Source organism: Oryzias latipes, chromosome 13 (assembly GCF_002234675.1).
Source record: "Oryzias latipes chromosome 13, ASM223467v1".
In the NCBI taxonomy this organism is placed as follows: domain Eukaryota; kingdom Metazoa; phylum Chordata; class Actinopteri; order Beloniformes; family Adrianichthyidae; genus Oryzias; species Oryzias latipes.
In genome coordinates, this window is record NC_019871.2 from 10359299 (window position 1) to 10382742 (window position 23444).

General features: G+C 37.6%; 1 protein-coding gene across 7 annotated transcripts; it reads left to right on the forward strand.

The window, feature by feature from the left end:
• Nucleotides 1–52: 52 nt before the first annotated feature.
• On the forward strand, nucleotides 53–22343 carry kiaa0753 (KIAA0753 ortholog). 7 transcript variants are annotated; one of them, XR_002291493.2, is made up of 17 exons: nucleotides 53–572; nucleotides 1406–1699; nucleotides 1852–2113; nucleotides 2294–2403; nucleotides 2527–2589; nucleotides 2891–3136; nucleotides 4149–4320; nucleotides 5016–5209; nucleotides 5390–5511; nucleotides 8309–8464; nucleotides 9005–9094; nucleotides 10937–11018; nucleotides 11461–11643; nucleotides 12035–12107; nucleotides 12367–12487; nucleotides 17074–17252; nucleotides 21680–21791. XR_002291493.2 is itself a non-coding variant. In XM_011482397.3 (17 exons), the coding sequence occupies exons 1-17, from the start codon at nucleotides 444–446 to the stop codon at nucleotides 21831–21833; spliced, it is 2685 nt and encodes an 894-aa protein (XP_011480699.1). In that variant the 5' UTR covers nucleotides 53–443; the 3' UTR covers nucleotides 21834–22343. The 7 variants fall into 7 exon arrangements, 6 of the variants coding, with proteins under 6 accessions (XP_011480699.1, XP_011480701.1, XP_020563837.1 ...); XM_011482397.3 differs by having other exon boundaries at nucleotides 17019–17252; nucleotides 21680–22343; XM_011482399.3 differs by having other exon boundaries at nucleotides 11479–11643; nucleotides 17019–17252; nucleotides 21680–22343.
• The last annotated feature ends 1101 nt before the right edge of the window (nucleotides 22344–23444 follow it).

The window sequence follows — 23444 nt, forward strand, 5'->3', positions numbered from 1 at the left end:
CTCTTCTTGACACAAAATGTATATAATTTAATTTTTTAGACTAACATTTTCAATAAAATTGTATAAAGGACCTTAATTGGAAAAGAAAAATCTTAATTGTGTTTGATCAAAATCAAGCTTTTTGTCGTCTTTGCCGACCCGTACGTAAAAAAAATTACTTCCGTCTTTTGTTGTCATGGCGCCGTTTTAAACTAAGCTTCAGTAAACATGTACAGCTTCCCTTCTAAACTATATTTAATTCCGCCTATAAACAGTATATTCATATATTAGAACACAATATATTAACCGGAGACGACACGACATAACGGAGGAGTTTGGGGTAAAGATACCGTTTGCTAAATCAACCTAGAGACGAGGTTACCCTTGATGCTAGCTAACGCATTACCACCACTAGTCAAGAATAGTTTTATGTTTTGTCTGGATTCGAGGATGTTTACCCTAAAATGACCACACAGCACGTGCAGGCCGGACCTGTTAATTCCCTTGGACAGGACAATCTAAATAGAGCCTGGGTTGCCGTTAACCTCAACGTAAACGTTGGAGATCCTGCCATCATCAGAACGACGAATAAGGTAAAGGAAGAAATATTTGTTTGACTGTTCACTGCATTCTTTGGGAACCCAGGATTTGTATTTACAAAATAAAATAAAAACAAGTGCACATATATTACTAACCAGAAAAGTATATGGTATCCAATAATGTTAAAGAGAGAGAGAGAGAGAGAGAGAGAGAGAGAGAGAGAGAGAGAGAGAGAGAGAGAGAGAGAGAGATATGAATGTACAGTCTTGAATGTCCTTTGCAGTCTAATATGGGATATTTGTTAGAGATGGGCCAATATCATGTTTTCTGTCCTATACCAATATTTTTCCCTGTGCCTGTGGCCAAAAGCCAGTATTTTCTAATATATCTATATTTATATTTAGGTGTCTACGATAACACAAAGTTTAGATTTTATTTTTATTTCTTGTATAGAAATGTAAAATCACATTGTACTTGACATTTTTAACATGCACCAATGGATCTCATAGGAACAAGTACTTCTTTAAAACTTTGAAAATATATTTGAAAACACTCAGACCATTTACTGACAAACACATAACCGTAAACCAAAAGCTTGCCATTGCCAGGGATCTATTTTATATATGTATCCTTATCAAAAATTAAATGTACCAGAATACAATCGGAACAATTGACTATACCATGACTATAGTATTTATTGACTCTAATATATAATTGAGCTCTTCCTCTGCTGTAACCACCAGTCAAAGTAACAATAAGAAGAAAAATGGTGGCAAATCCATTCATGTTATATGTCTGTGGCTTATGTCGGTGATTTTTTAAAATGTTTTTTTCAAAGTATTAGAAGCTGTTTTAGGGGGATTATATTTTGACTTCTTGTTCACAGCTTTTGTTTAATGAAGCCATCCCAGCGAGTGCGATCAACCGTGCTACCAGAGTCGGCCCTCCAGCTCCAATTGTGATTGAAAAACTTCTGCCGCGGACAGAGGAGGCTGAGAATGGGAGAAGCAGCAGAAGCTCCCTCGGCTTCACAGCGCTCTCTGAGGAGAGGCTTCAGGCGGCTGTGAAGTTGGCCAAAAAAGATCTGAGACGAAGGCGCTTTGAGTCACATGCTAACATTGGATTCAAACCTCTGCAAGAGATCTCCTACTTTGAAACAAGTGATGTGGAGCTACTTGAGGTAAACATACAGCTAGTTCAAAACTTGTGATTAATTAATAAAAAAACAACTGGTTATCTGGAATAGTTTGGTGGGATTTTCTCTCGACCAAGGAACTGCTGGTTTGTCCATGGAAGCACTAAATGTTTTTTTTTTTGTGTATATCTCAATAGGAACTAGCAGCCAGTCCAAGCAAAACAAAGTTAAAAGTCTCAAGTCCAAAAGAGAAGGTAGCTCGACCGGGTACCAAGCAGCACATTTCACAGAAATACCCGGCTTCGTCTTTGCCTCGTGCTGGCCAGTCCCCTCCAACCAGAGACTCTGGCTTAGGCCAAAAAAAAGGAGACAAACGGACACCTCTAAGCCAAGAGATCCAGAAACTCCAAAACGAACTGGAAGTGTACATACAGAAAGTAGAAGAATTGGCTAACAGAGGTAAAAGGAAAAAAAATCCTGTTATTGTCCATTCTACTGTCACATACAAGTTAATCTGATCAAATATCTAAATGAACGGATTGATTGTCTTTGGGTCCAAATTTTCTTTATGTTTTTTATTTTTAAATCTAAATGGATACAATTCTAAAAGTGATGATTGTGTGTTGTTTGCAACACCAGAGGAGAACGTGGAGGAACCGTTTGAACCTGAGGAGCAAACCAAGTTGGAAATGCGAAGACAGAAGCAGGCGGCCCGCTCAGCACAAGTCATTTATGTCCTTCAGCAACAAGTATTGATTATTTAATCACATGCTACTGGTTTACTGACATTTATCAAGGCTACATCTGCTGTTTACCTGCCAAGTTTAGCAGCAGCCCCATATTTAACTGTTTTCTGTCAAACTGTTTTGCAGGTAAAAGAGATACGACGAGATATTGAAAATTTAAGAGCAGACAAAACATGGGACACTAAAAAGGCAGGTCTTCATCAGTTATTGCAGCTAAGAGCCATCTATGATTTATTGATGAAAATAAAGATCAGACAGCAATTTGGTGTTTTCGGTTTTATCGGGGTAAAAGTATGACATGGATGTTTATGTTCCCTATCAATACTTTTTTGTTTAATATAACAAAATTTTATGGTGTCTTTTTATATATGAACTTTTACTGGGATGTTTTTTTTATGTTGTAATTTCTGTTTTTCTTTTTACAATCACAGTCCAGAGTGAACGGATCAAAAAAGCTGTCAAATAAACTGCCAGTCTCCTCTGCTTTCAGGCCATCGCCATAAACAAGCTTGCAGCTGCTCACCGTGGAGCTCTCAGAGCCTTACAGGTTATTAGCCACCAGCTCTCAGATGTGTCTCATAGCAAGGTGCCCCCTCACTGCAAAGAACTCGGGCAGCTGCTTCGCCAGCTGTCTTTGTGCTCAGCAAAAGTCGAAGTGGACCAGGATTCAGCTGTGCCTGGAATTGCTCTAGACATTCTGCAGAAACTAGAGGTCAGAAGCATAAATTACAATCCTGTAAGTTGGCTTGTGGGGAAAACTATTTTTTTTTCTTATTCTGACTTTGTTCTATAATTTTTAGGACCTTATGGCATGAATATACTCCTAAAAGTGTATAAAGGTTTTGACAAAAAGTCTCTTGTGTCCATAGAATGAATAATTTCCTGACTTCAATTGTGTTGTGCAGTCTATGGCTTCAAGATCAAACTTAAAGCTGGTCCACGTCTGAAGAGACTTATTTTAGTAATAAGGAAAACTATGGCCCGGAATAAATCATATTTATCTACTGTAATGCTGGTGTTTCCCCATAGATAGTGCACTACAATTTGATGAACCCTTGCTTAGGTGCAGAAAGTTATTTTGCTTTCATCTAGTTTTGGAAGATGAGTTGTTTTTCTGAATGCAGCATTTCTCTAAGTTTGCATTTTGAGGGAATTAACAAATTGTTGCAATTGGCACTAAAATGAGAGCAAAAGCCACAGTTTCAAAATAAAATCTCCAAAATGCTTACTTTTAAAAAGTATATATCAATTTTAAATCAGAATTAAAGCATGTCTTTGCCCTTCTTTCTTTTTCTTTCTTACCAAAACACTCCACGTATCTGCTCCTAGTCCAGCCCTTCTGTTAAATTTTAGAACCCCAGCGAGTCAAAAAAGCTGTCCCATCCCTGGTTTAGACAATGATTTTTCTAGAATATGTCTAGAAAAAATTATCTACTACTTTGAAATCCATTGACCATTTTCAACTACTTCCTGTCACTTGAAATAAAATATGATGTAAATAAAACCTTCAGAAAGAAAAAGCAAAAGTTAATGCAAGCATTTGCAAAGTCCTTTAATTGAATGAGGCACAGCAGTCGTGAAATCACATCTGCCAGGGCGTTTTATGGCAAATATTTTCTATTTATTTGTTGTAAAAAATGATTTACCTTTGTGAGGATTTTGTCTAATTAGGTAGTGGTATTTAATTGTGTTTTTTTTTTTTTCAAATGTTATCCCTAATCACTGAACCATCTTTAAATTCTTTGCAGACTTTGGACTCTGTCCTCAGCAAACAACATTTGCATGAAAAGAGGCAGAACCATGCATACTCTCCACATAGGAAGCTACCTCATCGCAGCATGTCACCCTCCCCTGCACCCAAGGGTCCCAGCATGTCAGCTGCTGGAAGACCTCCCTTAAAGCCCAAAAGAGGTTTCCATGGTGAGCACTATAAACTTGGTTTTTCTTTTTATGGGTAAAAAAATGAATTATTAGACCATTACCCACCTTTTCTGAAAGGGTTTCATGGTTGTTGAACTAATAATACTATGATTTGTTTAGTACACTTGGTTAAATAATGGCTTTGCCTTCTTTTGAGGTGTCTATGAGTCCCTCTATGGTTTTAGGCGAGTTGCTTTCGGAGCCTTAAAACCGCAAAGGGATTATGTTTAACTAGTCTCTTGTGTTTTCGGAAGTTACCTCAAGGCTTTTGAGTGAGGGTCTCCTGCTGTGCTTAACCAGCTGCTCTCGGCCGTCAATAGGTGAAAGAAGTAGAAATCAAATTCATGACTCAGGCCTTTTGTCTCCTGCTGTTTAATCTTATGAGCAGTTAGCACCCGCTGACACCCATTATTGAAATCTCTCCACCTTGAACCTGATATTCAAAATCTTATATTCTATTTGTTTTGCAGCCAACTTCTGCTTTTATAGATAGATAGATAGATAGATAGATAGATAGATAGATAGATAGATAGATAGATAGATAGATAGATAGATAGATAGATAGATAGATAGATAGATAGATAAAGAAGGTTTGTTGTAAATCTGTTATTGCTGACTTATTTTTGTAGTATTTAGTAAAACCATTGTAGTTTGAGCAAGCCTAACTCAAAGTTGAACTTCTTCCACTGTGACAGGAGAAAGGAGAATGGGACCTCACACTTCCAGAAGAACTTCTCCCACTTCTCACCAGCCTGTCAGGAGGAGAGATGCTCTCCACGTTGGCCTGCGCCTCGTCGCCCAGCAGAGGGAGCTAAAGAAGCTTCAGGGACGAGTTAAGAAAAACGCTGCCTCCAGCAAAGAGCAGCGTCCAGAAAAGAGAAAGTCTCATGTAATTAAGACTCTGGATGTTTAATATTAAATAATCAAAACTAAAATGGTGTTATTTTACAGTAAAACCACAGAGCATTTGGTTAAAACTACTGTTAAATTGATTCGCAGTGGTCAGATTACACAACATGAAGTCCATGTAAACAGACTCAATGTAAGTTATATTCATTTGTATATTCAGATTCCAGGCGCAGGCTTCCAGCAGCCCACGGTTTCCTCTCGGCTCCGAGTGAACCAGCTCCCTGAAAAGCAACACTCAGTGCCCTGGATTCCAACATCCCCCCACTCTCCACCTCCACAGCGGTGGGTTTGTTATCTCTTTTCCAATGACACATTTGCTTTGAAAAAAAAATAACACAGCCCTCTGACAAATAGATGATTAATTTCCTTACATAACTAAAGTTCTGCTCTTGGATGAAGGACCAGAGGCTGGTCAGATGAGGAGGAGGAGAGTAGTTGTTAAGTTAGCTTCAGAGATGAGATGTAAACAGATGGTGGGGTAAGTTTAGGCTCTGACATCTACTGCAAATGATTTAAGGTTTCATTGTACTGGAGAAAAATTTAAATGCAGTTAAAACTAGAAGGAGCTGCATTTCCAGAAGAAAATGCAGGGTTGAATGCTGTATTGCTGAATGAAAGCAGAAATATGATGAAAAAGCTGAACATTGTAAAAGTAGAATGTCTAAAATGGGTCAAACATTGTAGAAGGAGTTAAGCATGAAAGCTGAAATAGTTGAAAAAATGGCTGAACTGTCCTGGAAAATCCTGGAATATTTTGAAAAGTTAAAGGACCAAAAGTCAAAGGTGAACATTGTAAAAGTAGAATGACCAAAACAGGTCAAAATTTGTAGACGGAGTTAAGCATGAAAGCTGTAATTGTTGAAAAAATGGATGTCCTGTTGAAAATTTGAAGATGATGCTAAAATGGCTAAAAGTGCTAGCATCAACATCATCAACTGACTCAAAAAAACACATTGTTTGAGAGAATCATATTGGTAAAAGCTACATGTTATAAATTAGAAAAACAACTTTTTTCAAAATGGTGGCTTTTCTATTGATTTTATCTCCATAGCAACCAATTTATGTTTGGGTCGCCTGGGGATGACGAACAAATCGACGTCAGTTTCAGACAAAACGGAAAAAGTAAACCTTTGGACGTCTTTAGCAACGAAGTTTGTTTGCTAACCACGCCCACATTCCATATATGTCCAGATCCAGTGAATTTCAATATGTTCAGTTCCAGGCATGAAGTTTATTGCAATATTTGCTTCAGATTTTGTCATGAAATGGCCACCAAACAGTAGGTTGTGTCGACATCCCATAATGATTTATAAACGTATTTTATAGTCCAAAGCCTTGTGATCAATTTAATGTTTGAGCGGTGTCTGTAGCTAAAGGCATGTTGAAGATACAATGGTTGAAAGAACCAAAGGTTTTCGAGGATTCTCAATGTATTTAAATGGAGCAAAAATCTTGGAAAATCCTGGAAGATCTTGAAAGGTTCAAGGATTTGAAAGACCAAAAGTAATAGCTGAAAGGATTAAGCTGAAAGACCTTAACATTGCAACAGTAAAATGGTTAAAATAGGTAAAAACTGAAGTTTAAAATCGCCTCACATTTAGGCACAAAATGGCCGCAAAACCGTAGTTGGTGTTGCCATCCCATAATAAGCAGTTTAATGTTTGAACGGTGTTTCTAGCTAAAGGCATGTTGAAGTTACAATGGTTGAAAGAAACAAAGGTTTCAAGGATTCTCTATGTATTTTAATGGAGCAAAATCTTGTAAAATCCTGTAAAATCCGGGAATATCTTGAAAAGTTGAAGGATTTCAAAGTCAAAGCTGGAATAAGTTGAAAGAGATGAAAATTTTAATAGTTGAATAGTTGAAAAATTTTTGAGGTGTCCGAACGGGGTCTTGAACTGGCAGCCTCTTGTACCACAACTTCCCAATGTATTTAAATAGGGCAAAAATTCGAAGAAAACCTGGAATATCTTAAAAAGTTGAAGGATTTGAAACACCAAAAGTCATGGCAGGAATAAGCTGGAAGAGCTAAACATTTTAAAAGTTGAATGGTTAAAATAGCTTAAAAATTGTAGATGGAGTTAAGTGCCGAAAAACGGCGGAAGATAGCATAAGAGGAAAAAACAAAGGGTTGAATGCTTTACAGCATTCAACCAATAACGCTTACACTTGTAAGTTTCTTTTTGTTAAGAGAGCACTTAACATAAATGTGCCTTAGGGTTAGTTTTTAGGTCAGATGAAATTTTATCTCTGACACCTTTATACAACAGCCCAAAAAAAGGTCACAAAACATGTCAGTCAAGTGTTTCAAATTGTGCATTTATCGCCCTTACTATTCTTCCCTTTAAAGCCCAAATAATGCATTTCCTTTTTATCATCATATTTTTTTTGGTAAAATATAAAATACATTATAAAAAAGGGAATTCTTAAAAACATGTATGCTTTAAAGAGGACATAATCTGTTTCTAATTTTTTACTTTTAGTGTTTTGCTGTGTTTACAAAGGGCTGTTTATTTTTAGTAGTGCCACATTTAGGGTCCAAATAACTGCATAATACTAACACTTTCTTGTTTTTTCAGTAGTAAACCATAAAATAGTGTATGAGTATTATGTAGACATTTGCAGTTCTTGTAAAAACAAAAGTCTACTTTAGGTTATTCATCTTATAGTCCAACTTTAATCATCTATTGATCCATTGTAAAAGTGTTTTTAGGCAAAATGCTACAGGAGTAAGCCTCCGCTCATTTCCCATGATCTTTTTGTTTACACTCTCTCCCGCTAGCTCATAGCCTCCCACAACCCAAGCTAACATTAATGTCCTCCATCATGATGAACAAAAATGATCAAAAATGCAACAAGAACATGTTAAAAACAGTTTTCATTAGAGTGCTTCTTTAACTGAAGATCCTGTGCTACAGTTTGAAAAAGAAAGTTTCAAATTCAATGATCTTTATAGAAAATGAAGTGAATGTCAACTCCTAAGGTGTGAGTTCTGAAGTTTTTCATATCTTTAGCCTTCTTGGTTTTGCTTTTCTCTGTGGTTGTGTTTTATAATGTATTCACTTTGCTGTCATTTCAGCAGATCTCCTCAGAGAGGGATATCAGAGCCTCGCTGCCTCTTCTCTCCAGTGAAGCCCCCACTGAGCCCCCCAAAGCAGCAGGTGGGGGGTGGATTGGACACAGAGCTGACTCTGAGCCCAACTAAGGCAAAAGAAGCCCAGAACGAAGCATTAAGGTGGGTTTATCATTGCTTTTGTTTTTTTTTTCATATTTTTATATCAAAATCTGGTACTTTAATTCTGCTTTTTAAACATGTTACCATTAAACAATGCAGTTTTTTTCTGTTCTGTTAAAAAAAGCTCAATGCCAAATGAACTCCATTGTTATTTATTGCCCTGCTTTCTCTACTCTTTCCTTCTCCACACTCTGAGTCATTTCTCACGCTTATGTCAGACCCCACTTGTTCGACCCCACAGGCAACACTCTGTTCATAGTTAATTCTTTCCAATAAATGAATCCAGATCCGCGCTAGATTGAGGTCTTTTTTTTTCTAAAAGTTGTTAACAGTTGGCCTGCTTTCGGTGCAATGAGCCTCATTGATTGAGCGTTGCACACATGGCTCTGTTTAATCAAATCTTAATTGCTACGGTTGTGCTTTCCTATTAATCAGTGACTAACTGTCTGATTTTTAGAGACAAGGATTATAAGTTATTCATGTGAAAAGCTTAATCAGGCTTGAGTTTTGCTTAATGGTATGATTGCTGGCTTGGTACAGGAAAGCTTGGCTGGATAAGTTGACTGTGCAGAGACAGAAGGAGCTGAATCATTTCACTATAGAAGAGGCTGAACGCATCCAGAGGTTAAGGTATGTCACTGATATAATTACTCTAATTGGTATACATCTGAGGTCTGAAGGGTAAGTTGAAGGTCACATTGTAGAAGTTAGCAGTAGTTATAAAAAAAAAATACACTCACAACAAAAATGACATTTTTATCAACATTAAAACAAACCGGAATCACTTTTGAATTCATGGACAAGAGATTTTGACCAGTGAGATAGATTTAAAAAATACAAGCTCCATAAAAATGTTTATGTGAAACAAAAACACAGCTTCAAATAAGAAATACTAGTCATTATATTTAAATCAGGAGTAATTATGTTTTCTTTTCAATGGAAAACTTCCAGACAAGTATTTCCTAATCTTGTTTCTTCTTAATTTTTATATTCTGTTGTCCTTATAATTAACACAATAAATAAGTCATGTAAAGGCAGATATGTATCTGTTACTGCACGCTCTGACCTTGAGCTCATCTCTAACTTAGCCAACAGCTACGGGCAAGATAACACAAACTGTCAAACGTGTATATTTTTCTCTTTATAGAATCCTGGACTCCAATTATATGGAAATGCACCCATAAACTTTTGTAGACTGATGGAAGCAACAATTGCTCCTAAAAATGCTCATGTTTGTCCTCCTTGGCACCATTTTAGCATACAAGAGCTACAGATAAAAGAAAAAAAACCTTAAAATGTGGCTTTTTTGTGACTGTCACTTGCTGATTATCAATTTGTCAATATAATTTGATTAGTAGCATCACACATTGTCTTATCTCCTCATTTTTATAACATTTTCAGGGTGTAGTTACTTTTTTTTTTGCAGCACACTTTTAAATTATTATTTAATTCTTTAAAATCTCTGTTAATCTCTTTGAACCTGATGAGAACCGAATGATTTATGACCTGATGAATCATTCGATTAAAGTAATCTACTAAACAGCCGAGCTCATCAATAAGAGCATCTCGTGCAGTTTCACTTCAGTGTTCGTGTTTATGACACAATAACCTTCATGGAGGCTTTGTGGAGGTCAGTTTGTCCTGGTTAGATTTCAATTTCTCAAGAAAAAAAAAATGAAATGCAAAAAGATAATCTGGTGAAACAATACTTTTGTTGCTACCAATAAAATAATGTTATCAGGTTATTAATTGAACAAAAATTTTTTCCGTTCTCCTTTCTTCAGCCTCTCTAGAATTTGATTTGACAGTAAATCCGAAATATTGCAGACATGCCTTTGCAGCCCCCTGTGTCATGCTGTTGGTATGGTTCTTAGTATTTATTATTATTTTTTGATCTGGTGGAAGTGCTGATTCAGAGAGATGTCTGGACAGAATCAGGCCGCGGTGAAGTGAGTTCTCTTCACAGCTGTAAAGCTCTGTAACCACTTTAGTGTGTTCGTACTTATATTGTCATTTTTTTTGCACACGCTCAGATTAAAAATCATTCTCTTTCTCCCGAAATCCATCAAGCAAAACATGATAAGCTGAGCTCGTCTGTGTTAACTCAAATTAAAACATTTGCTCTTCTACTTCCCATCATGCCTTTGTATATTAAGAGTTGCAGGCTTGAGCCCCTTTTTGCCAGGGGCCACACTTACCTCCAGGCCTGTCCTTCTACCGCCTCAGGTTCTAGTGTTGGCTGATGGTTGACATTTTTGAAGCCTGCTTGTGCTTTGGGTGCTGCCAGTTGGTCCTGAATGGTTTGGTTGGGTTGGGTTAGGTCTTGGGTAGGAGGTCTTATGGCAGGATGCAGTATATGCCAGTTACCATTTTACCGTTTTTAAACAGTGTACCATATTACCATTTAGAAACTGTAAATTCAATTGAAGCAGTTCAATTGTGTGTTTTTTTATCTGTGTGTTTTGGTTAAAGGTCTGAAGTCATCTCAGCTCAAACATCTGACAAAGAGAAGACGAGCAAAGAGAGGACCCGGCCTCTTGTAAAGGGTCCTCAGGTGAGAACCACGATGGAGGATCTTCAACACATTTTCCCTCACCAAACAGTACTTACATGAGCCTTTTTCAATATTACATCTACTTCAGCAAAATCAATAGCTCTTTGATTTTTGTTGCGTTGTATCCCATCTTAAAAGGTAAAGACACATCACAATTGACATTGTTACTTTGCTAAAGCAGATAGAAGAGAAAATAAACCAGATCAATGCATCTTTAGGATTCAGTTAGCTCGCTGCAACAAATTAAAGTTTGTTGCTTTTGAAACTTTTCATTTAGTAAGAATTTCGTACTAATGACTTCATAGTTCTGGACCATAATAAATATAGATTTTCAGAGAAGGTCTAAAGATGTTTGCTGTCACCACATGTTTACTTGCCTGTAGATTTATTTATTTATTTTTTGGGCCTTCTTTGAGGGCATGACTTGGGGTTACTCTTGAAGACACATTGTCCTGCTCAGGCGGCGGGCGGTGCTGAACGGCTCAGCGAGGCGCTCCTGGAGGATCTTTCGGAGGACACGGCAGCACGGGCAGCTGAGGCAGACAGACGGTTTGAGGGCCTGGCCCTGTGTGGGCTGCCAGCCTCCACCCTGGAGAGCATGTTGCTTCGTATGGAGGAGATACAGGTATTTATAGTCAGCTGTTGTGGCGGCTCATGTGTCTGCTGCTTCCTTATGTAAAATGAAGACTACAGCTTTCGTGATTTTCCATTTCACTGTCATGAATTGTAGTTTAAAATGTAACTTCCTCATCTAATCCAGTGTTAATTAATAAGTGATTAATGAAAATAAGCTGCATTTAGGTATTTGGGGGTGGAGGCAAAATCAGCCAATAAGTTACTGATAAAAAGTTTGCTGCTCTTTTAATGCTTGAACTGGAAACTGGAATTACATAGAATATTTAATTATTATAGATATCACATTTACTTGGCATCATCTACAGTCTGATTATGGTTATATTTGGTCTGTTAATGGTTTTGAATGGATGAAAACAGGTCTTTGTTTTTTGTGTGAGCAGAGAGATGAGGAGGAAGTGAGAAGACGATTCGCTTCTATCACCTACTCAGACCCTCTTTACTGGAACCGAGAAGGTAAATTAGTTCAGAAGGATCCTCTGGTCTAAAAGCAAAGCCCTGAAACTCTTTCTGCAGTGTGTCCTGTAGATGGAGGTAGTGATACAAACAGACACGAAGGTGAATGTCTGTCATTGACGCTATACGCTCTTCTTTCCATCTGTCCATCTTACGCTCTTCTTTCCATCTGTCCATCTTGCTGTCCCTCGCTCATCTTCTTGCTTTTATGCATTAACATTTCCCCCCTGCTCTCCTCCTTAATGCCTGTTTTTCCCAGGATCCCAGCGCCGGGTCCCGGGCTCCAGGCCAGCCTCTCCACAGCCAATTAGATTCACAAGGCCAGTGTTAAAGCAGACTTCTGCAGCTGACATTGTCCTCGAGAAACCCTTGGATGTTGGGTATGTTGTTGTTTTCTAGGTCCTTTTATTTATTTATTTATTTTTTGACTAGAACTGGTAGAACCTATTATTATTTAGTGATCTATGTAACTTTCTACCATCTTATTTAGTCTGAAAAATACATTCTAATTCACTAATTTATTTAGTTATGTTTACCGGTAATCATTTCAGCAATTATATTTATAAATTGAATTTAGTTTATGTATTTTAGCATTGGGTCACTTTCAGTCTACTGTTTTTTTAGCTGAGAACATTTTGTTGGATCCTACTCTACCAGCATCCCTGCTGGTATTCTCTGTTGGTGTAATTAGACACGAGACTCCACAAAAACAAGTGCTGGATGTTTTTCTTGTAAGTACAAGCCCGTACTGTAGTGTAGAAGCACCGTTCCACCAGGAGGGTGGAATGGAGACGAAGGTCTCTCGGTGGGTACCGTACCCAGGGCAGAGTCTATTCCTGACTCTGGCTGCAGACTCCAGAGATGGAGCCTGGGCTGCATCTGCTCAGCTGCTTACATTAGTAAGCAACTTGCAGGGAAAGAGATGAGATAATGGATGAGCTTGTAGTTGTTGACACAGACGAGCCAGCAGGACACTACAGGCAAGTTGAGTTGGACGCAGTTAGCCTGTCACTTTTAACGTACCTTGGGTTCAGTTTTCCATCTAGAGACATTGCCCCTCAGATACATCCTGAAATAAAATCATCTTTAGCTCCAGACATGGATCAAGTCTGAATTCTAATTTGTGGCTAACCTTGCATGGCCGTTTTCATATTTTTAGAAGAATTTGGCCTTTAGCTACTTTAGTGGCTTTGAGACTTCTTCAAATTAGATTTTTTTTTGATATTTCACCATGACTATAGACGCTAAGAAGTACTAGAAGATTTCCTTTTTATAGAGACTTTTGCAACATTAACTGTGTTGCATTCATTTGCATATGTTTACATTAAAAGCATCAAACATGTTTTGCTAAATGTAATATTATTATATTATATATAATATTCTATTATAATGTTATGTTAATATTATTTTACTACATAACACCAAGCTTAGTACAAGCAAACTGAAAGGTTTTTCTTCATTGTTTCTTCTTTATTGGCAATATAAAAAAAGGATTTTTCAAAATCGAGACTAAAAGTGAACCAAACTGTAGTAACAGTGAATCATTGCATCCCTAAATTATTGATAATTAATGCAATAATCATTTCTAATCATAATTAATAAATACTCCACAAGCACACTATTTTGATATCTAACTGTTTGATGTATAATTACTTTTATAATAATGTAATATCTTTTTGTCAAATATTTGTTGTCAAAACGCACTTCATCTTTGTTATTTTATATAATTAATATTATATATTGTTTGTTATTTGATATATGATCTGCACGTGGACTGGTAAAATTATAAATAACTCTAATTGGAAGTTATGAACTGGATTATCATAACTATGTAAAAAAAAAGTTAGTAAACCAAAATAGTGGATAACATTATATAAGTTCACTTCTTCCCACGCCTTTTTCAAGACATAATTTAAACTCTTTTGTACAATTTCATATTTATTTGATTCAGTGTGTCGAGTACTGTATGTATAAGTACAAGTATATCTATTTATGATTAAGAGTTATAATGCCCTCGTTTACATGTCTATCTGGATTTGAAAATATGGAAGTGTATGTTCTCTTACTTTTTAATTTCTAATTTTTCCAATCAAGTCATGACCAATTATCTTAAGTTTGATATCAATTTATTTATAGATGTAAAAAGGGTTTCCAAAGCATCCCATTCGAACCGTCTCCGCTTACATTTTACAGCTAAGATTTCTTTGACCTGCTTTAAATTGTAATATTTGCGAAAGGAAAACGTTTCCACGTTGTTGGCGTGCATTAGCTCCGCCTCCACCTCAATAACGATCCCACCGGTTCACAGTAAAACCTGCCAACTGCCATTACAAGCAGAAGGATCTTCTAACAGATTAGAATACACCTGTGCATCCGTTTCCTGGACTCTTTTATTATCCATTTGGTCCATCCGTATGTATCTATTTGCACGATTAACATTGAGAGGGCTTTTCTAAAATAAGATGCGATCACTCACGTTGACCTGCAGATAAACTCATTGAGGTTTGTCTGATGGTCAGAAGTCAAGGCTGCTAGAACATCCCAAATGCATTGTTTGCCATAACTGAGCAATTTGCATGCAAAAAGAGAAAGCTCTGAGAGAAAAGGTGTGGGATGACATTTGAGAAGCAGAAGGTGAGTGGAGACGGAGCATCATTTTGTTCGGCATAATGACTTTTCTGTACTTGAATGCCAAAACTCTGATTCTATCTATACTCTGTTTTTTGTGTGGGGACAATAGAGAATTGAGGTCACAGATCTAAGTTGCTATCCTTTTAAAATCTTCCCCAAAAACCGTATATTTAGGGATACATATCTATAAAACACGCCTATTTCCTGTGAGTACCACAGTCGATTTTTTTTTCACTTTTATTCTTTTTTGGGAAGATAAAAGTAAACACTTATTGAGCTTCACTGTTGAGCCCATGAAGATCACAGTTTTCCTGGCAGTGGCTTCGTAATCGGTGGAGTATGTGTTGTATAAACACTTACAGAGGATCCGAAAGAGGACGTCTCTGTTCTGTGTTTGGGAGAATATGTTTGCACGGTTAGGGACACTAAAGACTCTTCACAGCAAACCTCGGGCTCGTTTGAGGCTGACCTTGGAATACAACAAATGTTTAAAAAAGATTTAGCAGGATTTTTTTGGGGGTTAAAAACCGTTTGCTTTTGCATCTTCGTAGGATTAAATTAATCCTGACCCATGCTCAGTGTAGCAGAGAGTAGGTTTAATTTGGGGAATTCAGAGCAGCAAATGTGTGAAGAGATCATTATGAGTGTGGTTTCAGCCTTGGTTTAGTTTATATTATCCACATTTTTCAGCCCTCAGAGATGTTTTGCTGTCTAGTATCGTGCACAGAGGAAGGGAACTTTCTGCCTGTACTGTCACACATAAAAGGCATTTTTATGTTGCTTCATAAGCTTCATGATGGAAATAAACCTTTCCTCTATATTTCAAACATGTGTTGTAATTGTATTTGTTAAATAATAACACATGCACTGAGGTTTCTGAGAGAATTTTATTAAAACACCATTCACATTTACAGTAGGTTCATTTTTGCTTCATGCAGGATGCTATTTTGATCTGTTTTTTTACTGCAGCTCTCCATCTTTTGAATTTTGAGCAAATCCCATCTTGACAGGAGCTCCCAGTTGTTTACATGATGCCAGTGTTTTTCTCTTCAATCAACCTTCACCAGGATGAAGGTTGCTTTCCCCCTTGACTTCCTTTTTCCAAAACAGCATCAGTTGGAGGGACAATGCAGGGAGAGGGTCCACCTTTCAACTCATCAGCAGAGTGGAAGATAAGATTTACTGTATATATAGCGAGTAGCGCCAATGGAGATCGTGATCATTTCGACAGGCTCTCTGCGGCTCCATCGCCAGGTCAGAGAAATCAATGCAGAAGATGAAAGCCCCACTCTGCAGCATGACAAACCTTTCATCTGGCTTTCTTCTTGGGCCAAGTATGTCATTTCCCAGTAAATGGAAGATTTGCAGTTGTGATAGCTTCAGTCATTTTCCATCTGATTCACAATGACCCCAATGCAACATGATGAAAGAGAGACTAAACATTTCCTGGTCACAGCCTGTTTTTTTTTTCTCTGCATCCATGCTGAGACTCACAACAGTCATCTTCATTTCATGTCTGAGCCAATTTTGGTTTTATCCTACTCCTCATCAGTCCAGCCTTCTTTCATTTTTAATATATTGTTCATGACAGCATCCTTAGCCAGGTTTTTGCTTGTGCCAGCGGTCTGTAAGAGGCTGGATCTTTAATCAAGAAATGGGAGGACAAAATTGAGGTGAACAAAAATAACCGCCAGTCTATCTTCTTGGATTCTTCAAATCCTCTTTTGGCCCTGCAGTTGCTGAGTGATTATGACAAGTATATGACATTGTTTGTATATTAATTCTAAAGTAAGCACAGAGTCTGCAGGATACTCAATTGGTGCTTCTTCTGTCCTCAAGGTGAAAAGAAATTCTCCCGTTTCAAACTTGAAAAAGAGTTGACCTCCCTGGTGCTTTGATATTTACGGCTGCTGGTGCTACTGTGTGGTTTGTAACCGCTTGTGGTTAAAACTGAAACAAATTCAGCTGAAGCCAAGAGCACAAAAGAAAAAGGCACTTTGTTTTGGACTCAGTATAGCCCAGAGAGTGCAGTGGCAAGAGCCAGGCGGATTTTTCTGAGCAGACAGGATTAGAACGTCACACCATTGCTACGCCCAGCTGAGCCCCTGCTTGTTTTATATGCTAATACGTTTTGCAGCAAAAACTTTAGTTGTTTCACACAGAACACAAACATTTTAGTAAGTAATATTTTTATTTACTGCTCAGTAAAAGAGGCAGTGTACTCACATTTCGAAGAATCCTCTATAGATCTGAATGACCGGGTTTATCTTATGTTTCCAGTCACGACTTCCTGTTTGAGAGCAGCCTGACAGACCAGGCATCCCAATCTGAACAGGTACCCACGAGCAGCACCGTTACCCGCAGGCCGCTGGAGAGGAGCAAAGGGACTGTTATCTCAGTGCCAAGCAGCATGCTGAGAAGCATCCGCCACTACCAGGACAACTACGACACCTTTGTGCGCTCTAAGGCTCATGAAGCACCTGGCGGCTTCAACCCCTGGGCTGTTGCAGAAAGGTAAAGCTGTTCCATCTCTTCCGTGTCTTGATTTTTCATTGTAAGGGAATACATCTGAAAGTGTTTAAATGTGTCAAACTTGAATTACACGTAGACTTATGAATGGTACATCTTTACGATGTTTCTTAAAGACTCACTCCGATCATCTTTTGATCTATTTTAATAGCGTTTCTAGTATTTTTTTTTGTTATGATTATGCCATTTTCAGCCAAAATAAAAAGGAAAAAACAGTTGTTTTTTAGGGCAAAGTTTCTGTAGTTCATTAGAAATGTACCTCTGAGTTGTGGGCGGGATCGTTGGTCTGGAGCAACCCCACCAATCATAGGTGAAAAACAAGATGGACAACAACTGTCTTTATAGTATTTGTTATAAAATTAGCATTTGAACATGAACAATGATAAATAGGCACAAAAGAATAGTGTATAGACAAGTGCGTATGTAAGCAGGTGAATGTTGACAACGTAATATTTTAGGATATTTAACAGAAAAAATAAAAGAATATAATTAAATTGTTCTTGGCACAAATTTGGATTTAGGATAACTAAAGTTGTTGCTGACATCAGACCTCAGCAGTTATGGTCACATGGGCTAGAAAGCAGGATTTGCCTGAAGTTATCTTGACCATAGTCTCAAAGGTTAATACCTTGATCATTTATAAAAATCAGGAACAGAAATACGATGAGCTCATGAAAGGTCACTAAGGGTCATAAGTAAAATTTCAGGAACTTGGTCTTGGCAGTAAAGGTAGTTATCTAAAAAACGCAAAGCAAAAGAACTGAACTGGGGCTACTTGTGAACCAAGAAGATTGTCTTACAGCCATTCTGTGTAGAGTGGAGACTGTGGCAGATTTGAGTTTCACTCCAAAGTTATAAAACTCCGAAAAGCCAAGTTCCATGACCGAGGATTGGGCCGCCTTCGACTGCCACCCAAACCACATTGCACCGACCCCTTTTCAGCTCTCGTGGTGGGCCCACTGGAGAGTGATCCCACGTCGTTATTGCGTGCTGGACCCGGCCGGTGCCCGTGAGAGGAGCCCCGGCAACCAAGCACTCGCCTGGGAGCCCCAACCCCAGGCCTGGCTTCAGGGTGGGGCCTCAGTAACGTCAATCCCGGCAACATTACAAAATCTTTGATTGTACTTCTCATAAAGGATTTCTGAACTGCTCGTTGTCTGGCTGCCATGGGAGACCCTACCAGGGGCAGAAGTCCCAGACAGCATAGGCCCTGAAGTCACTCCAGCACTCAAATCCCTCCACCACGTTAAGGTGGCGGTTCAAAGAAGGGCAACCGGGTCCCGGATGAGCAGAAGAAGATAGATGGATGGATGGATGGATGGATGGATGGATGGAAGTTATAAAACTACTTAGGACGAAAATAATTGTTTTTTAGTTATTTCTCTTAATTGTTCAACACACAACAATCATTCAGTGATGCAGTAAAAACAGAAAACAGAAAATGATTCAGTTTTTTTTAAATTTTATTTCAAAAAAGTCTTTATATTAATTCATATCTTTGAAAATTCTCTAGGAAACAAAATAAAATGTGAAATAATAGGATCCATTTAAATTCAAACATTTCCAGAAAAGCGTTTTTTTGTCTTGCAGCGTTTAGATCATTAAGGAATAAAATCCTGAATCTATTGCAGTCGGAAGAGTCAGGAGAAGGATCTTTGCAGAAATTAGGCTACCGTACTTAGGAGCTTTTTAGCATGAATTCCTGTCTGTAAATCCCTAATAGTGGTCATGCAGTGGAAACATGGTAGAAGAAGATCAGCACTTTGTAGGAGTGGAGATAAACCTTTTTTCTTTTGAATTTTAAGCAGTTCTAGTTTTTTGTGAAGAATGCTAGAGGTGTGTTTTATATTCCGTTTAGCATCTGTGTGATGCCTTTATTACTAACAGGCACATCAGTGAACAAAAGTTTGTGAATATTTTTTGTTCTCCTCTCACTCTAAGGCAAATACTTTATCAGTGTAAGGAGAAACACCTGATCATTTTAGTCTTCTTGGGGATGGAGGGCACATTTACGTCTTCACGTGCATCTCAGCTGTTCTTCCACAGAACGTGATGAGAAGGTAATGAGCAGTGGAGTGCTGCGTTGGCGCCAGGGCTCCATCAACTCGTCTGTTAACAGACTCATCTACTTTAGAACGCTGCTGAAACTGAGAAGGCAGCCTTGAAGCACTTCTTTTCACAGCTCTGATTCTTAAATTGAGAGGAACTGACTGCAATATTAACTTACAGATAGATATGAAAGTCCACTTTCTGAGTGGTGTTAAAAATATGCGCTTGGAATGACTCTGAGCAATAATGTCTCATAACAATTAAACTAAGTTCACAAGGATATTTCTTCACACTTATTCTCTATCCAGTTTTAATCTCATTGAATTGTAATAAAAGAATAACAATAATAAATTCCTCAGATACCTTTTCATTCATTCCTGCCCTCATATCTGTGCACATATTTGCACCAGGATCTTTTTCTGAATTTTTTTAGGCATTTTCTTTATGACACGTCTTTCTTTGAAGGAGACCTTGCAAAGTTTTCTGGGTTCCACTCTCAGCCTCAGCAAGTATATTTGTCAGGGAAAATCTGCACTAATTGCACCCCCTGCTATTTGCAGAAAATGACCCCAGGCTCGAAATTTGCATTTTCTTTTCAAGTTTCACGTGGTTTTAGAGCTTGGTTTGCTTTTATATTTTGTGCATTTCTTACATTTATGTTCTTAAAACCTTCGAGCAAGAGCCACGGAAGCAGTTAAAAGAAATTAGTTCATATGATAGATATGATAATTTTCAGATTTAGAATTCTGTGTGATGTAGTTATGGATTTATATAACACTTTGGCATATACGTAAGTAATAAATTTTTTATATACCATACTTTTCTGGATTTACACAAATGTACTTACCATAAATAGACATAGCTAAGTAGATGCAGTATACATGTAAAACACATAATACAAGACACATTTCTTATTGCTTATTTGGTTAAGGCACATATATGATGTTGTAATTTAGTTGGAATGAAACAAAAGTCTGAATTTTAACTTCCAGCTTCTTTTTTGTTTTGTTTTAAGATCTCAGGGCTACATTTAAAAAATGATTATAACATTTTTAACAGTGACTAGAACATGTGGTTGTGTCAGAAATCTGAGTTCTGTCTCCCTCTCTGGTCACCGGCGGGGGCCGTCTCCAGAGTACTAAATGCACTTCATCTCCCAGACTCTCATTCACTCAATGAACCACAGTCTACTTAAACACTGCACTGAGTGAAGCTCAGTGTGAAGTATTGCTTGTGTCACTAAACCTTCATTACCTAGCATAATATTTGGACCTGATCTTGTGTTTCCTGACCCTGTTTCTGACTCTGTTTACCTGCCGCCTGCCCTGACTCTTGCCTGGATCTTGACTACCCCGTCTCTCCTCTGATGAACTCATGCCCGTTATCGACTCCTGCCTGCCTCACCCGGATTTAGCTTTGTAGACTTTTAGCAGAGCTAATAAACCTGCTGCAGTTGGAACCAGCCATCTATCTTTTCTTGTGACAGGTTGGTCTTACAGGAAATGCTTAGGGATGGCTTTAAGTCGCCTGTCAGATTCCATTTTGTTCCTGTAATTGAAGAAGTTTCCGAACACAGCAATGTCATTTATGGTGTACCATTGGCTCTGTGTTTGGTCTAATCTTGTTTTCTCTTGATAAGATTTCATGATATTAGGCAGCACAGCATACATTTCTGTTGTTATGCTGATGAAACTCAACTTTACTTATCTATTAGTTTACAGAACTCCAAGACTTGAATGATTTCAAGTGATTTTAGGTAAAAACAGACGTTGCTGTTCTTTGTCTGCACTCTTTTCTGTCCATGAATCGTTAAACCGATAACACAGTTTGTAACCGGTGACTACGTCGTTTTATAACAGATGTTATATTGAGTTTAAGTTTCTTTTTTTTCTGTTTTTCCTGTGGTTCTGGTTAACAACTGATCTCTTTTGTCTCATCGCAGATGTTCCAGTATTTTGTTTGTTGGTCTCTTTCTAATCTTCTCAAATCCCAACCAATCACATCTGACGGTACTGATTGGTTCTGTTGGATGTTTTCTCTTAATCTTCCAGTTGTTGGAAGTTTTCCTCCCCACTGTCACCGTTTGTTGGCTCACCAGGGGATTTCACTTTGATGTAATCTGTTGGTCACTTTCATAAACTCAATAAATATACTATTAAAACAATAAAAGAAATCATCTGGACTGAACTAGATTATTTATGAATCTAGCTCTGGATGTTTCTGGCTTTTTGTATGGGGCCTTGAGTTAACCTTGGTTGTGACCTGCATTATAGATTAAATTAAATTACTTGTTTTTTCTTAAACTTTCAGAAACTTTTCTCATCAGCTGTCTCTTATCTTTCATGCTTATTGTTGTTTCCCAGCTTGGCAGATGAGTTCCTGTCGGAGGTGCTGGATGATGTAGCCACAGAGTTCCAGGATGTGGTGGAGGAGTACGCCGAGGCCGTCTTCACTTCAGAGTTCCTGCAGCCGATACAGTCGCCTCCTGCTTCAACTGCAGCTGTGGTTAGGCAATAAGTTTATGGATCAATGGTCTAGCAAGACCAGGAATATTTATTATTTTTATGGATTTTTTTATGTTCTCAGAGTGGATATTTCACTTAAGAATAATGTCTTTTTTAAAGGCTGCATCAGGTTATTTGGATTTCAGGTGTTTATTTTTTTTTTATCAGAAAGCGCAGCAGATGGATGAATTGCACAGGTAACATTGATTTCATTTCTATTTGTGGTCCATTTTTATCTGTGATTGAACTCTGCTGGGCAAGTTAGTTTAGGGTCGATAAGCTTGGAGAGACCATTACAACATTACAAAGGATTAGAAGATTACAAGCCTCCCTTCAGACATGCTTTAAAGTTCTCAGAGGATTTTTCACTCTGTTTTCTTCTACATTGAATTATGGAAATATATTAATTGCATCCAGTCTTTGTCAAACATTCTTCTGAAGTATGGTTTGTTTAATCTGTTGTAACATAATGTCCTCTCTTTGCTTTAATGTCCAAATAAAAGGGTGTCTGTGCTGAATAACATTTTATCGTTTGATGTGATTATTCAGTGCACTGGATCACAGGAAAATTATGGCTGGAGAGATTCACATAATTCGGGTATTACTTTAATATTTTCTTAGCTTTCTTGACTGATTTTATCCAGAAACCAAACTGAATCCTGGAAAATGTTGGAAAAATCTGCAACTAAGGCTATGTCCAAATTCTCTCACTACTTTTTAAAAAAAACTAGTGCAGGATTATTAGTGCGCTGGATTTTAAAAGTAATTCTGGCACCATGCTCACTACATTTACTTATTTTTTTCTAAAGTAAATACCTAATAAAAAGGAGCATTTTACAAAGACTATTAATAAATCCTCTGTGTTTTGTATAAAAAAAATGTGGATGGTTTGTCAAAAATAAATTAACATACATTTTTTTTCACATGAAAAATCATTCAAATCCAGTGCATTGGGGTTTATATGTGCCAATAGTGAGCATTGATGCACACTGGTTTTCGCAGAGACCTCTGGGAAATTCTAGGGCACTGGATCTTGGAATTGTGGATTCAAACAGCTATGTACTGTCAAAATGGTACATTTCAATTTTAAAATTAAAGACATAGAAGGTCTTATTGACCATATTTAGAATGTTAAAAAAAAAGTCGATTTTTTTTCTTTTAAATCTTTGTTTCATTTTTTGGTCTGTTGCCAATTATTTGTGGAAAAGTCCCTGACGATAAACTTTGGTTGTGTCTGAATTCCTTCACTACTCACTGCAGTATATTTATATTGTACGCTCACCATGTTGAGTGCCCATTTTAATGGGTTAACCCACATAATCCATTTTAACATGAAGTCACAAAAGCTCACTTTTAATGCCCCAGATATTATTTTCATTGTGAATTTAGCTAAGTAGAAAAAAGTAAAAGAATGCTCGATCTATAAAAGTATGAGTGTAAAATGGAATGCAAGTATGCTTGAGGAGTAAATGTAGCACACTGGAATTATTGGGTGGTGATTGAACATATTGACTTGACTGAGTTTTTTATCCAAACCAATCTGCATTCTCTACATTTCAGTTATTTTTGTCTTTGTAAAGGTTAAAAGTTTATTGTTTAAAAAGTTTCGAGCACAATGCAACTC

Bases quoted from the DNA above. Each gene is read 5' to 3' on its own strand.
- kiaa0753 (XM_011482397.3), top strand. From the start codon at position 444: ATGACCACACAGCACGTGCAGGCCGGACCTGTTAATTCCCTTGGACAG. The intron at 2,590-2,890 runs GCAGGTCTTCAT...CTCTGCTTTCAG, and splicing joins AAACATGGGACACTAAAAAG to GCCATCGCCATAAACAAGCT. The intron at 5,210-5,389 runs GTAATTAAGACT...TTGTATATTCAG, and splicing joins CAGAAAAGAGAAAGTCTCAT to ATTCCAGGCGCAGGCTTCCA.